Genomic DNA, 17,500 nt, shown 5'->3' with positions numbered 1-17,500 from the left:
ACTACTATCACTACTACTTCTACTATTACTATTAATAGTGATTTGGGGATTTTAAATAATCTGTTCTACGTAGTCCATAATCTAAAAAGGTGTGTATAAAACAGTGCCAAACAAAGCAGAAATAAAATTACAAGAAAAAGAAAAACAAAAGTCAGCCTGCCTCGTATGACAGTCGAAATTGTTTTGGATCACATTTGTGATATCGAAACTTGAGCTTTTATACAGCGCAATATCCACTAAACGTGCTCAAAGCGCTTAACAATGGGTCCCTGGCTAACAGCAATACTTAACATACAGGACGTGACATGACACCTGTTAGGCGATATTACAAATTGTTTTCGGACATAGACAACGTTGTTAACGGCCAGGTACTCATTTTACACCTGAGTACGGTGAGAGAATGTGAGTAAAGAGCCTTTTCCAAGGACTCAACTGTGTGCCGAGCGAGGCTTGAACCCAGGACCTTCCGATCCGAAAACGAGTGTCATACCACAAGACCACATAGCCACACAAACGGTATCGTGTGATAAATCGGACCCCGACAAGTGAATTTAGAATAAAATTGATGAGAAATAGAAAACTTTGAGAATTGTCAATGTAAGAAATCGTATTTATTATCCATCATAACAAATAGAAATTATCTTCAATTTTCCTCAACATGTCTATAAATCCAGTTACCAGCATCTAGTTGTTAAAACCCGACATAATAACGCTATTACACAATGAATGGGCAACATTTAATTATGAGAACTAATCGATAATAAATCGTGATATATATAGATCTCTATCAATACCAATTTTACAAGGGCCATCTTCTATAATATACGTTTCCAAGACCTAGCAAACTGAATAGAAAGAAGCTTGCGAAGACCCCATATATATATATATATATATATATATATATATATATATATATATATATATATATATCATATTATATTTCTACAAGGATAATACTCATACGTGATATTGTCTTTGTATTGAACGTTCCCACATTATATAGACTAAGCCACGTCTTCCTAGACCATTCAATACATTGCTCACGTCGTGTTACAAAATTAATACCATCTTGGGACTGGTTTATCGATGGTATAGAAGTATGTATGAGTATTTACGCGATCAAATAAACACAATAAGTTAGTAAATATGTACACAGATGTCTGGACTCAAATTTTATGATGAGAGTGGCCGTTTTTATAAAGATAGGGGTCTTTAAAAAAGTGATAAGGCACAGAAAAATCATCACAAAGCCACCCGACATCGAACAGAGCATAGTGTGGGAGAAATTAAAGAGATATAACAAAACAAAACAAAGATGAATATTTATATAGCGCATTTTCACCGATTTCACATCGTTCATTTATTCCCCAAGCAGGCCTTATGGAACCACATTTCCATTTCATACAGTAGAAGTCGCTTGTAAGACGTCCTATTTGTACTAAGCAATCTTACCATATTCGTTACTGCCGTTCGCATCTGAGTCGAGTGGGGTAATGTGTGTTACTTGCCTAACCAAGGACACAACATGAGAATCAGAATTTTGAGTTCATCGAGCCACATATTATTACGCTCGGGGATAACGAGACATAGTGTACGCTCTTTTCCTTGTACCGGAGGGTGCCGAGTTTGATTCCTCGTCACGCTATGTGGCCTTGAGCAAGTCACTTGACCCTAGCTGACTTATTGGCGCACACAACTTGAAAAATCACTTGGAATAGACAACTGTAGAAAGAAACATTCCCTTGGGATGATTCATAGATTTTTTTATTTTTCTATTCTTTTTCTTTGCATTTATCTTACTTTTTTTTTCTGATTCTCAAGTTCCTATGAATTCATTCGTAATAACGATAAAATGTCAAAACTCGTTAACATTCAGAGGGCTTCACTATAATTTCAATCATGTACCACGACTGGTCACCCCCCCCCCCCCCCAATCCTCCAAAAGAGGCCTTAATTATATTATATGTTACAGATCGTTTCAAAATTGTATTATGTCGGGGTAAAAAACATCTTACTTAACTTTGAATTGAATTTTTAATTTTCAACAAGGACAACACTATTAGCGGCCATGTAATCATTTCACATCTAGTGCGCTGGGAGAATATGAGTGAAGAGCCTATTCTATCTATTGACTCATTGTTACGCCATCAAGACCTGGACTCGAACCAGAGGCCTTCCGGTCCGAAGGCGAGTCGTATCATACTGCAAGGTCACAGTTTTGGCAGAGGCTATGATTATTATTGACAAATCTGGTATGTCTAGAGCATTCAATTGGCTGCCCACCGAGCACCATAATATAGAGCCTATAGTGTGTCATTACTAACCTACACCCGCAAAACACATTTATCTCTCTTTGACCAGATTTTTTAAAAACTCCAAATAACAGGGATTAAAGTTGGCCGGGAGTTCGTTAGCAGTCTAGTTGCTAAGAAATTTTGATTAAATGGTGGCCGCCTTTATTCATTGTTATGTGGATTAAAAAATAACAACAACAAAAAATGAGAAAAGTGTTTTGTCATTGTTCGACAATATACCGATACTTTAGACTAACATTTACATATTTACACGATAAAGTAAAAGTAATATTGTAGTTTAAATAAGTACAGTCTCCAGACTAATGCTTCACTGGTACTTCTGAAGCGGACGTGTTTTAAAGATGTGGGTGTTTGAAAATAAATAATAAAATCAACTGAAAACTCCTACAAATAAATGGATTTAAACACAAAAGTGAAAATATTAAGGGAGGGGAAGGCCTTCCTTTACCCTAACTGCTGCAAATTACACGTTTAACATTTAAAATGATGTGAATGCAATAGGAAAGACTAATCAGAACAAAGATTAAAAGAAAAAAATCACACCCCCCCCCCCCCTTCCCAAATATCTGCCTTTTTCAACATCTGACTCAAAATGAGACGGTGGAAAAAAATTAGTGAACTTGGAAAAGATAATATGATTCCTTGATTCATTGATTCTTAACAGTTAACAATCCATTTGAAATAAACACTGATATAACTGAAAAGTTTGCCGTTGTCAAGAGCATGGATGGGCACTGATATGATATAAATAAATTCTTGTTCAAGGGTAAAACAAAACGGTGAAAATTGGCCCTGAACTTTGATTCTTGGGGTGATCAGGCAATGCCTTTTCAACTAATTGGCCATTTATTCATTTACCATTTGATCATCTCACTCCTGGACATGGCAGAACCGCATCAAATATGTGCAGATGGAAACTTGGAAACAGTGATACCTGCCAGAAATGTCAGGCAGCCCCACAGACCAGCGATCACATCGTCCGCCACTGTCCAGTCACTTAACTTGAAGGTGGCTACGAAACCATCCTTAGGGCGGAGGAAGACTTTAGAAGCTGGGTTGACGAAATACATTTGGAGGTGTAGCCATACGCTACTACTACTATCTCACTCCTATCTCATTTGTTCTTTGCTTGAGCTTTGACTTGGGCTTTTGTTTTCCTGCGCCAAATCCACTTTACGTGCTGAAAGCGTTTTACAAGATGTCCCTAGTTGATAGCAACACGTAACATGTTGGACGAGACATCATGCCTGAGATGAGAGACGAGGCGATGTTACAATTTCATGTTGAGCAAAGAAAATAAAAGCTATTACCGGCCAAGTACTCATTTTACACTCGAGTACGGTAACAGAATGTGATTAAAAAGCCTTTTCCAAAGACTCAACTTTGCGCTGTAGAGAGCGGGACTGAACCAGGGACCCAAAGCGAAAGGGAGTGTCAAACCATCATAACAACAAAGCCGCTTTACATGCCATCTTGTCACGTAATCAGGTTTGCCCCCCTGAAAATCTAATGTTCCCATATGAGAATAATTACGGTAAACACTATGATTAATCTTTATAAATACAACCAGTCATAACGGCATTATATTGTTGTGATGCAGATTCTTAAAGGGATTTCGAATTTGAAATAATTAGAAATGTGAAATTTTAGTGTACGCCATTTTAAGAAATTGTATTAATTCTCCTCAATAAAGCTTTCAAAAACCGACATGTTCTAATATAAAAACGTCACCCAAGTCTCATAATTCTCTTGGTTATGATTTCTAGTTATGGTATCCCAACCACGCAGACGTAACACGTCTAGAGGCGGTGGGTCACAATTGAACGATTCTAATTTTTGTCTCTATCAGAGAAAGATTTATTGTGTTATGATTTTGAAGTTTAAATCATAGATAGAAAGATTTATTGCATGAAAGGCGTTTATTTTCCTCTGCGGTCGGCGTCAAAAATTATAGTTCTGCAAATTTCTCGAAGTAGATGAAACGTCTGATAAATAATACGAAAGGAAAAAAAAAAAAGAACGAGAATGACGTATCTAAGCCTCAATAGATGTTCACGTTAATTCATCACATGTCCCTTACTCTATTGTATTTTAATATTTTCGGTACATCTCGTTTTATCTACGGTGATCTGATGAAAGAGGAAGATTGATGAAGTAGAGAAGAGAAGAGATTGACCGAAATGTATTGGTAGATTGTGCGATTTTTGCATTGCTATCAATGAGCGCTGTCAGCATCGGTGTTTTTGATTTATAGAGTCGATCCTTTTAGGGAAAAGAGGCTGTTAAGCTGAGACCGAATAGCATTTGACTTTTACGCCAATAGATGTGGTTCAATTCCGAAAAGCGTCAAAAATATTTTTCATGGATTTTTCATGGTTTGTTGTCTCATATAGAAGTGCTTCAGTTGATAAATTTAATAAAAGTTTGCCTAAAAATGATTGGAGAGAGACTAGCCTTTCGTGTGTATAATTAAGAAACTTTAACTATTTTATACCGGAAAATAAAAGTCGTAACAAAATTGGAGTCGATGGCTCTGAAGAACGTCTAGTTATGGTGATGTGTGGAAATTTCTTTGAAATTTGATGTTCAGATTTAAACGTCATGTGTCCGTACATTGATCAACACCTTTTTGTAATTTTTGCTAGAAAATGTATATTTGCATAGAAAACATAAAGAGTAAATAAATGTGACCCATCTATTAAAACAATACAAAACAGAGGACGTTTTGGTCCTATCTAGGGTATAGACAAACACGAAAAGAAATACTTCACCGTTTGTCCTCTGAAGACCAAAGGACGAAACGGCATTTGTTTTGTATCGTTTCAATATGTGTCACATTTAGCTTATGAATTTTCTTTACAATTTCTTGGCTCACTCAGCACCCTTTGTTACTCGTTTGCCTATCTATTGAAAGATTCAGATTACCTCAAATTTGATAAAAAGCCATAGAGCTTAGACTTTTGATAATAGACATTTTGTCAGACTTCAGAGAATACATGAAATCATGGTGATTTGTTTTCAACACTTAAATTCTTGCCCTACCTCACATGGTATTTTTTAAAAGTTGGAACTTTCGTTACTTTCAAAGATGAGTTAGTTAATTTCAAGCGTCTTTGACCTTAATGCGGCCGTAAATCTTTTAAGGCTACACTCAGTGTGATATGCTGTTTATTTCTGGATGAGACTTTTAATTAATCCTAAACTGGACATATTTTGCTCATTGAATATACTTCTGTTCCCTTTGCTGTCTACTGCAGAACAATCATTTGACTATGCCATCATTTCCAAATTACCTTACTTGCGTTGAGATTGCCGAGATGTGATGACACACGCGTCATGAAACTCTTGAAAACGAGCAAACCCATCACAAATTATGACCCACCACTTCAAACGGGTATTATGTCGCAGCGAGGCTGATAATCAGGCCCATGGCATTTTGGGTTTATGAACTTTATGAATATCTCTCTCTCTCTCTCTCTCTCTCTCTCTCTCTCTGTCTCTCTCTCTCTCTCTCTCTCTCTCCCTCTCTCTCTCTCTCTTTATATATATATATATATATATATATATATATATATATTCTACCCAATCTCTTAATCGTTTCATATTTTCGACTGTAGATTCAAGTGTGTATAGATATAACCAGGAGGACTAATACTGAATAGGTGACATATTGAATCAAAAGGTTACATAAATACTTAAGTAGCAGAATGTATAGGAAGATTCTTAAGATTACGGGACGTAAAGGAGCGAGAATTGATAATCATTATTGACGACCAGTGTTTATAAAGGGTAGAAGATACGATGCCATCAATCTGAAACCAGAAGATCAATTACTCAAGGTTTGTATCCAATCCTCCGGATGAATGGTTTTACATTTCCAATGAGATTGGAATCAGTTGACATCACACTGTTGTTCCCTATTATGAGCAACGTATAGAGTCAATATATTCTACTTTATCGATATCTACAGGATCACCACTCGTGTTTCTAATTCCCTGGGTCATTGTCAAGGCAATACATGAGGATTTTTAGTAAGTACTTAGTAATCACGAGCTGTGATGATGATGATGGTGGTGGTGTGTGGTGGTGGTGGTGGTGGTGGTGGTGGTGGTGATGATGATGATGATAATAATTGTATTGGTGGTGATATTAACAGAAATAATAATAATAATAATATTGATGATGATGATGATATGATGATGATGATGATGATGATGATGATGATGATAATAATAAAAATAATGATGATTATGATGATGATGATGATGGTAAATAATAATGATGATAATAATAATAATAATAATAATAATAATAATAATAATAATAATAATAATAATAATAATAATAATAATAATAATAATAATGATGGTAATAATAATAATAATAATAATAATAATAATAATAATAATAATAATAATAATAATAATAATAATAATACTAATAATAATAATAATAATGATAATAATAATAATAATAATAATAATAATAATAATAATAATAATAATAATAATAAGAAGAAGAAGAAGAAGAAGAAGAAGAAGAAGAAGAAGAAGAAGAAGAAGAAGAAGAAGAAGAAGAAGAAGAAGAAGAAGAAGAAGAAGAAGAAGAAGAAGAGAAGAAGAAGAAGAAGAGAAGAAGAAAGAAGAAGAAGAAGAAGAAGAAGAAGAAGAAGAAGAAGAAGAAGAAGAAGAAGAAGAAGAAGAAGAAGAAGAAGCAAAAAGATGTAAAAAAATGTTTAAAATATAATAATAATAATAATAATAATAATAATAATAATAATAATAATAATAATAATAATAATAATAATAATAATAATAATAATAATAATAATGGTAATGATAATAATATTTAATAATCATGGTGATGATAATAATGACGATGGCGATGGTGATGATGATGATGATGGTGATGATGATGATGATGATGATGATGATGATGATGATGATGATGATGATGATGACGACGATGACGACGATGGTGAGAATGATGATCATGATGATATGACGATGATGACGACAACGACGACGACAGCGATATCATAATTATATGAATTTTTGATTAAAACAGTATTCAAGTATTAGTTCACCCTTTTTTATTTACAGTTGTACTTATTAAGATGTTTTTGTCTTGTCACAGTTGCTGGAACATCCAGTTCAAACAGGGCTATTTTTGGATCATGAGGGGTCCCATCGTCCTGTCTATAGTTGTAAGTATCATATATTATAGCATATAACCTCAAAACGGCATTCTGTCGGTGTTAACCAAATACCCAAAAAATTAAAAAAAAAGAAGGGGGGTGGGGGGGGGGGGGAATTTTAACCTTAAAATCATTAGAAATCTGAAATTTTATCCCATGGCATTTTGTCACAATCTATCGACTCTCATCACAAACAACAATTAACGAAAAAAAATAAATAAAAAGGAAGGGGGGGGGGGGAGGCGGGAAATAACAAACAAATCCCGCCCCCCCCCCTAAAAAAACAAAAAACAAACAAATAAAAAACAAAAACAAAAAAACAATAGAAAATACAAGAGAAATCTTGTAAAAAACTTGACTGTAAATTCAATCTTTAGCATCTGAACTATCCCAACATAGTAATGTTTTGAGGCGATGAGTCACATGATGTCACGTGATATCATCTATGCGGCAATATGGTCTAGTGTTATGTCACTCGCCTTCAGATCAGGTCCGGGGCTCGAGTCCCGCTCTGATCGGCGCATTGTTGAGTCCTTGGTAAAGGCTCTTTACTCACATTCTGTGACCGTACTCAGGTGTAAAATGAGTACCTGGACGCTAACAGCATTGTCCTGTCTAAAACAAAAAATGCATTATCGACTTACAGACGTCACGTATCGTCCTAAATGTTAAATGTTGCTGTTGGTCAGGGATCCCTTGTAAAGCGCTTTGAGCCCATATAGTGGAAACTGCGCTATATAAATGCTCAAGTTTAAGGGTTCTTTTTCATAAAATGAGTGAAAGGTTAAAAAAAGTAAATTTTTCAAGTGTCTTTTATAAGATAAAACATAAGAATAATTATTATCAGTTATTAACAATCAACACACACATTTCATAGCATTGGGTCATCGTAAATAACATAATAGACAATATTCACATCCTCAATAAAAAAAAATGAAGTATCGATATCTCAATTGGTAGATCACTAGCTTTACACAAAAATGAACCGGGATCGCTCCCGGGTGAAGTTATTAATTTTATCTGATCCCTCTGTCCACCCAGCAGTTATTGGGTCGCTGAGTCTAATAGATAAAAATAAATAAGAAATCTTTAGTTCTTTAAATCTCGATCAATATACCAATATATATGCAAATCACCTTCCACTCTGTTGACATAGATATCAAGTCTAATTGAAATGGTTAGTTTCTCATCGTGTGTGGTGATAAGTCAACCTTGTTAAGACATTTCTTTAGAACGATGGAAACAATAGAACAATAGTTAGTTAGCTTCATCGCATTTACCATTTGAGGGAAATGATAACTTAATGTCAATAATAATAATTGGTGTTTTTTTGTTTGTTTGTTTTTATTTTTTAATTGCCTTCCATGCTTTTATCTCTTTCTCTCTTTATACTATTTTTATCTCTAAGAATATCCTATGTGTAATGTCCAATATATTGTTACTTATGTTGTAAGAGCATTTATGGAACGCTTAGTCCATTTTAAAGCCCTATTACTGGTATATAAGTGGCCGAGTGGTTAAGGCATTGCTCTGTGACCCGGAAGGTCCCGGGTTCGAGCCACGTTTTAGGCACTTTCGTTTATTTTCCTTGGGCAAGATTATAAACCCCCGATTTGCTCACTTTGGACAGCATGTGTGACTCTTGTTGACATCAGACAACATGTTTGATGGGTTATCTATATTCCTTCGTGGAATGCCAAGGCGACGGGACCTAATGGTGTCGTTGCGAAAGGCGTAATTTTTCTTTCTTTTTTTTCAAAGGAGTTCTATAACGGGATGGACGAGGTGTTGGAAAATGAAATAATAGCCGGAAATGAACTTGGGATTTATCTCTAGTCTTTATGATATAGAATGAAGACAATTCCTTACATCGCAAAAAAAAAAAAACCCAACTAGATAAAGAAACAAAACAAAACAAAAAAACCTTGCGAATTCACATGTTTTAAAAAAATCATTTCAAATCTACATTTACTTTTAAGATTCCGATTCATTCCACCGAGATCTAAATAACATTTGAAACGATAAGTAACACTTTATCATCATTATCAACCGTACTCTTGAGCACGTTGCCGGTCAGATGTCTCCACGAATCACGATCCTCTGCGGTGCCCATGAAATCTGTGTCACTTTTGGCAATTCTTCGGTATAAAGCATCTAGATCAATATTATCCTACGCACTTATTGATGACGACAAAATGGGAAAAACAAAACGCCAAAATCATTTTTAAAAACAATTTTAAAATATGTTTGAGCCCTAACATTTATTTTGTCAAATGTAACCGATCGTCTGAAAAAGGTTCTCTGTTGGGGTGTTCTGTAAGACTCAACTAGCACAGGCGACAAAATTGTCTGAAAAAGATTTTACGGCTCGTAAGGCACCTAGAATGTTTCAAGTCAATATTATATGCTTACTTTAAGTGCAAAATAATGATTTAAAAAAAGAGTGAAAAGATTGAGGCAATATTTTGAGAAATCCGACAATTATCGGACATGTTACAGGTCACATTCGGTAATTTTCAAAAAAAAAAAAAAAAAGTGACCACTATCTCAATTTGTTGTTATGTCGGTATGATGGTGATGTCAAAGAGTTAAAATTATAGTAAAATTATGAAAAATCATGAGCTTCTGGGGGGGGGGGGGTTGTATAGTACAAAATTAAATAAATCTCCTCAAGTTAGCATTAATAAAAGTTTAAAGCTTTTTAAAATCATTATTATGAATTTAACATGAACATAGATTTCAGCATCGAATCATTCGCTATAATTCCGATTTGAGACTGAATCTCACGTGTGATCAGTAATGTAATATTTTAGCGGGTTTTTTTTAAATTTGGGGTGGGGGAGGGGGATGGGTTGGTCACTTTGATAAACGATATCTATTTTCCTCAATAAACCATACAAACTAAGCTCAATTGTCACAATTTTGACTATAAATTCAATCTTTTTAGCATCTAAATCGCCCAGAAATGATACTGTTTTCAGACAGCGAGTACCTATTATGTATCAATATGACTAAAACTTTAAATACAAAATCCCCAGGTTAACTGTGTGTGCTTCGTCAGTATAGTTCGTCTCCTTTTCACCAAGCTGAGTGCAGTTAATTCACCCGAGGCCAACCGATACAGGTACAGGTGAGTCGCCTCTCTTTTCATTATTTAAATCGATTTAAACCGTTTGTCAAAGTGTCAAACAGACAGAATTGTTTCCCGTTAACACCAGAATCCATTGGTTTATAATTGTGGCAAACAAAATATCACGGTGAAAACGGCCCTGCTGTTGACAGAACGCATTTTTGAAAAATTTGGCTAGAATTTGTTTTACTTCATTCAGATATTGACGAATTACGATGACCCCCTATTGTAAGGTCGTGGAGTTTTTTTTGGTGAACCCCCTCCCCCACCCACCCACCCTGCCCACCAAGCGTTGGTTTGGTAGCTGGGTATGTTAGTTCTGACGGAAAGTGGTGTGCGAATGACTAGCGTTCTATCCAAAGACTAAAAGATAGAAGAAGGGTGATGAAAATGTTTATTTTGGAGAAATTGAGAATGTAATGTTTGGGTTTTAAGCAAACTATTGTTAATCGGAAATTTGGCATCAGTTTATTATTTTTTTATGTTGCTTGCCACGGTTTAAAGATTGATTTCCTTTTAAATTATTTTAGATAAAGATAATGAGATGGAAGAGAAAAAAAGTTAAGGAATGTGTGGTTGTAACTGTCCTAGAGAAAGAGGAATGACGATCTGGAGAAAATGAGGATTTGGAGGAGAAGCGGACATGGAGGGAGAGAAGAATGAGGAGGAAGGGGGGGGGGACGATGATGATCAGGATGATAATTATTATTTTGACGGCAATGATGACAATAATGAAGATAATAATATTACGGCTTGCAACTGTGTTATCGTAAACTTTTATTGGCATAAACCAATACCAATTTTCCCCGAGGATGAATGAAGGAAATTTTATATATTTTCCATTTTCATTTTCAATTTTTTTTTAGTTTTAGTATATTTCTATTTCATTTTTTTTTATTCATGGAGGTACTCGTAATTATAGGGAATGACATTTAACACCATCTAGGTACGATGTGATGAACATTTTGTTAATGTTTTAATGCAATCTTTGTCCCCAGACATGATAACATTTATTATCCATTTTAAGGATTTGTGATAAGTACCAATATAGCTAAATGTGGGCATGCGTCTTGTGATTGAGTTTATATTGTTATTGATTCTATGCTATGTTAATTCAAATCCAATGATTGCTTGCTGGTAGGCATCTAGTTCTATAATTAATTGTTATTATTAGAATCTCAGCCACAATCATAACTAAAATTATTACAACCACCATCATCGTTGTTGTCATTTGTGTCGTTGTCATCATCATATATGCCACAGCTACCACTATAATTGTCCACCCATCATCGTCGTCGTCGTCATCATCATCATCATCATCATCATCATAATCATCATCATCATCATTATCATCATCATTATCATCATCATCATTATCATCATCAGCATCATCATCATCATCATCATCATCATCATCATCATCATCATCATCTTCATCATCATCATCATCACTACAATTATCCTCTTCCTCATTATCATCCAATATGATTAAAAAGGTTTAGTTATCACTTTTCTTATCAAATTACTTAGCCTTGACATAATAAATAGCTGTGATCGCAATCATCATTACCATCAACTCTAACCTTACCAACTATAGGAAAACGCCACATTTGTTTCGATAAAACCAACATTTTTTTCTCATTCAGATTTCATTGGTTGTTAGGCCCTACATCAAAATATTTAAAGACTTTTTTTGTAATAGTTATGAGAACTTCATGCCGTGTTGTAAAGCTTGTTTTGTTGAACAACATTATGTAACGCATGTACTTATTGCTTTAACTTAGAGTTTTAAAACTCAATGTTTATGTTGGATGGGTATTGCGTTTCAGAGGAAAAGACCCAGAAAAAAGGTCGGTAAGGAGAGAGAGAGAGAGAGAGAGAGAGAGAGAGAGAGGGAGAGAGAGAGAGAGAGAGAGTTAAGGTGTGTAATACAATTTAACGTTATTTTGTAGGGATTAGCATTTTGACACATACTCAATATTTAACTATAGATTAGGCAAAAATGAAAAAGAAACAGCTTCAGAACCAACATTCCGAGCTCGAAACCCTTCTCTGACCAATAACAAAAACATTAGTACACACTTTAAATCCAGATAGACGACAAAAATTATGTGTTTTTTTTTGGTCTAGTCGGCAAACACGAAGTTGAAATGTGACAAAAATGAATAAAAGTGAGACTTGCCACGTCAATCTGGTATTATGTCAGAATGAACAAGGTAAGGAAGAAAAAAAACTAAGTCAAAATGTTCATAGGCCAAAGATACAGTTTAAGAAACAGAAGTTAGTTACTCTCTTGAATTAAAGGAATTTATTTTTACTGAAACTTGATAATTCTTGCTCGAAATTTCAATCCAATCCGGCGTATAATCGTCCTTTTAATAAGACGATTGGTCTCAAATGTGAACCACCGACTCAAAACGGTATTATGTCGGTTGTGTTTGTTGCTAAAAGTGTTTTAAAAGTTAAAATGACCAGAAATGTCAGATTTTCGTTTTCGTCGATCAAAGAAATTATATCAGTTGTCTTCAATAAAACCTCTAAGTTTAATCTAAGCTTCTTAATTATGGCTATAAATTCAATTTTTAATGGCCAAATATCCTGACAGAACACCGTTTAAAGATGATTGATCACAAATGTAATGCTTTGATGTCCTTTTGTGTTGATGCGCATGTTATATGGGATGATCAAAAAATGTGCCTGAAATCTGTGATCTATTAGATAAACCATAGATTGTTCTGAAAGAATGGAAAAAATAAATTTCTTAATAGCACATAAAGGCGATTCTAATTTCCGAATATTATTCACGATTACTTAATCATTTTTGACGGGGATAATAATAACAGACAGCAGGCAAATGATTATAATTTCTCTGCTCATTCTCGTGATATCGACATTTAAAAAGAGTTATTATACCCCTCAGTTTTTGGTCAAATAAGTCTTTTGTGACGTGAGCATGCGTTAAAAACCCATAAATGCACGATCATCAGTCATCAATCGTGGTTATTGATCAGCGCTATGTGTGATCATGTAATTACATAACTAGAGATAGAGAGAGGGCAAGTAAAACACCGCTCGTGTGGTCAAATAAGTGCAGGCGGTATCAGAAATATTCTTAGTTGACATTTTCAATTGAATTCAATTGGTTTGCGCTCGCTTCACACGCAAAGGGGCCGAAATCGATTCCTGATTAAGTCAAGATTACTTCAGACCCCAGCAGTAATTGGGTAGCTGGGTCTGATAGATCTAGCGGAAAGTATATTGAGATATAATAACGTCCTATCCAAAGGGCAATTGCTATTGTCCGTTTCAGGCTATTAAAACAGGAATAAACTCTGGCTCCATAGGCCTAGTGGCTCTGAATGACTGCTTGGCATTGGTGGTAGTAGTCTTTACCATTTGTCATCTTGAAAAAAAAAGTCAAATGGCACTGAGCTAGATCAGTGGCCGGAATGGTGACAATTACAATTATCTGACATCGACGTTTTGTTCTTGGATCAAGTACTTGGTATACATCACCCCACACGACTCAAGTGTGAATGGGTGCATGGGTAAAGGTATGGGTATCGACATGTTTTATTAGAGTGATGGCAGTACAACAAGGGCACCTAGCAGAATTATTTTTGTACTGCATGAAATACAGAGTGATCAAAAGTAACGTTACTTTTTTGATTTTCTGTTCGTGGCAAGAAATATGCATTTAAGGAATTAAATTTTAAACCCTGTCAAATAAAATTAAAGTCTGCTTACCATGGTACCAAATATATATATCACTTCAAGTTCAAGCGAAATATGATGGTTTGAAAGTAATCATGTAATGATCCCTGTTTCGCAAAAGTAGAACTGAATACAAAATAATGCATTCAATTCTATCTTATCAAGTTTTCCCATTCGGGTTGCACATTAATTTCTCCACATTAATTTGTTGACAACAAATTCAGTTTTCTGTTGTTGAATGTTAGCTACTTTTTTCCTTGCTCTGACATCGAGATCTAGATATCCTTCTAAATTTTTATGATCAGATATTTTACCATCTGAACAACATTACCATACCTTTTTATTTTTTATTTTTATTTCTAAAATAATATCTCAAATATCAGTTTTTTGCTTAGATGTCAGTCTTTTGCTTAGATGTCAGTCTTTTGCTTAGACCACTAGTGTTTTTCGAATGGGTTAGTTAATTTGGCCAGCCCTGTCACCGTATACAAATCCCGTGGAACAAATGCGGTCTCAAATTTAAACTATTAAAAACCACCCAATTTCAAGAAGAGGCAACGGCGGTTACTTTTGTAACTGAAGTTTGAACCAAGATATATAATTGCTGAAATTGTCTACAGTGTCCTACAATGTCAACGAGGAGTTGAGGAAGGCCCTTGCTAGAAACGGAAGGGGTCACATAAAATATTGATTACTAAAACCATTTTTGCCACGTTGCGATTTTCAGTTGTTAATGGTTTTTATTTAGTTTACAGCAATGACGTCTTACCTGTCAATATTTCTGTGATTCTATTAATCCTCTAACATTCCTCTTTCAGTTGATATATTACACTTGTAGATTTATTTTGTATATAAAGAAGGTCACAGAAAACAAAAATGTACGTTACTTTTGATCATTATCTACTGTGTAAATCGTTTTTAAAAAGTAAACTCTGCTTTGCTATAGCAATGAATGAAGCAATTTGCATCGCATTGAGCATGGTTGGAAAATCGCAATGTATTTGATATTATGTTGACATATTAAATACTGAGGGTGGCTGACGTACTCGTATTTTTAGTTTAGACTAAGTGTTGTTGAATTGTCTTCTCCAATATCACAAAACATGTGAAATGTCAACATTACCATTGCATGATCTTGCATGAGTTCATATCCAGGCGCCGTGCACTGACAAACAGTTGTTTTTTTTTTCAGTTTAGTCTAAATACATTTGCTCCTGCCTAATATCTCAAATGTGACCTCTCGTCTCAAAACGGCATTATCCCGGGGTTAAAGTACACATATCAGCAAGTCTGATTACCAAACGCATCCCAACGCGTCAATCTGGTAGCATGTGAACTAGGTGAAGTAAACTTGGTTTTAAGCCAATATGTGACTCACCACCCCTGATCAGTAATATGCCGGGATGAATTGAAATAGAAATTATAAGAAAAACGCACATTTGGGTCTTTTGCAATTAAATGAACTGTAGATAGTGATTCTCCAGCATTACGAATAGAAATCAACCCCAAATTTCATATTTCTGGCTATAAATTAACTTCTAATAATCAATTTCATCCCAATATAACACCGCTTAGAAATGGTATGTCACATATAGCCAGTATTCGAAAAATTCCATTTTTAAAAAAAAAGTTTAAGATAGAAATCGTCAATTTAGGCATTTATTTAAGCAGTTAACTGCCGTACTCTGGAAAGAAACATAATTAAAACTTTGGCTGTTGGAGGGTTTTTGGCCAAGATAAGGGTCATTAAAATCAATCGATATTTGACAACGAGTTTTCGGGCCAAATATTTTAATACGTGTTTTTCCAGAGTACTCAGTTAACTCGTTAAAAACAAATTTTGTAAGCTTAGCTTCCAGTAATACCGTATCGAGACGATTGGTCACATTCGAAGCTAAAGTTGTTTTTTCTGGCCGAAATGAAAAAAAGATGTTTTTTGCCATATCATTGTGACAACCTCGGATGGAAGAGAGAATCGTGGACCAACCTGTTATTGAAAGAGGAGTTTGATAAAGAAACACAGAAATGGAATAAAAAGTTGCAAAGACTGTAGAACTAGACTAGTTCTGTATAAAACAAAACTGATTATGTCAGTTTATGATAATAATATAGACAGAAATCTATTACTTTTGACAAATTATACACTCCTAGAGCAACAACAACAACAACAACAACAACAACAACAACAAAATTGAAAACAAACCATGCTAGCAAAGGCAGAATCAATAGAATGATCGTTCAATTCGTCTCTGTCCAGAAAGATAAAAGGTTATATTGGCCCGGAAAGATATGTAGTATAATCAATCGTCGTCTCTTCTTTGGGTTTTTGGTAATGCATCACGTGATGTTTGTTCTTGTAAAATCGTTTGATCTTGATAATAATAATAAAATAATAATAATAATAATAATAATAATAATAATAATAATAATAATAAGAATAATGATGATAATAATAATAATAATAATAATAATAATAATAATAATAATAATAATAATAATAATAATAATAATAATAATAATAATAATAAAAATAATAATAATAATAACAATTATATTAATGATGATAAAGAAATTTTCTATAGAGCATTATCTCGTATTTCATCCAGCTCAAAGCGTTTAACAAATCCAGAGTAGCGGTCATCCAAACAACATAAGATACGAGGGTGATTCAAAAACTCATGGGACTAATATCCTACTGAGTTCATTTCTTTTTTTATGTGGCGTCCCATTTGGCTCAATAAAACGTACACGTGTACTCACTCTTCAAATACAAAGTTAACATTTTTAATTCTGTCAAATATTGACAAAATTCTAACAGTTCAAAATGGCTGTCCCCATGGATGTCCGTCATTTAATTTGAGTAACATTTTAAACGCATTGGTAAAGTCTATAATACTCAGGCATTTTGTAGACGTAGTGTTTTAGGTGAGTCGAAGAGACAATCATTGGAATGGCGACACCCCTCTTCCCCAAAGAACAAAAACTGCAAAGCTGAAAAATCAGCTGGGAAAATTATGTCAACAGTGTTTTGCGACATTAGAGGTGTAATCCTTGTTGATTTCCTACAACAGAAAGCTGTTGTCAACTCTGAACAGTACATTTATATATTCCGGATTTTGGAAGTTTTATTCTTTTAACATTTTG

The 17,500-nt window shown here is 34.4% G+C and overlaps 1 protein-coding gene across 11 annotated transcripts in view; it reads left to right on the top strand.

Moving 5' to 3' along the window:
* The window catches only part of LOC144964606 (secretin receptor-like), a 239,275-nt gene that overhangs the window by 215,664 nt on the left and 6,111 nt on the right, over positions 1-17,500 (top strand). For 9 of the 11 annotated variants that reach the window (XM_078899070.1, XM_078899071.1, XM_078899068.1 and 6 more), the window contains 3 exons: positions 6,286-6,346; positions 7,452-7,521; positions 10,551-10,642. In XM_078899070.1, coding sequence (XP_078755196.1) covers positions 6,286-6,346; positions 7,452-7,521; positions 10,551-10,642 — 223 coding nt within the window. The remainder of the gene's footprint in view (positions 1-6,285; positions 6,347-7,451; positions 7,522-10,550; positions 10,643-17,500) is intronic. The other 2 variants (XM_078899076.1, XM_078899077.1) reach the window with 1 other exon arrangement.

Source organism: Berghia stephanieae, chromosome 2, assembly GCF_034508935.2.
Source record: "Berghia stephanieae isolate SIO BIC M18660-M18661 chromosome 2, UCSD_Bste_1.3, whole genome shotgun sequence".
In the NCBI taxonomy this organism is placed as follows: Eukaryota; Metazoa; Mollusca; class Gastropoda; order Nudibranchia; family Aeolidiidae; genus Berghia; species Berghia stephanieae.
This window is presented reverse-complemented; position numbering and strand designations above follow the sequence as displayed.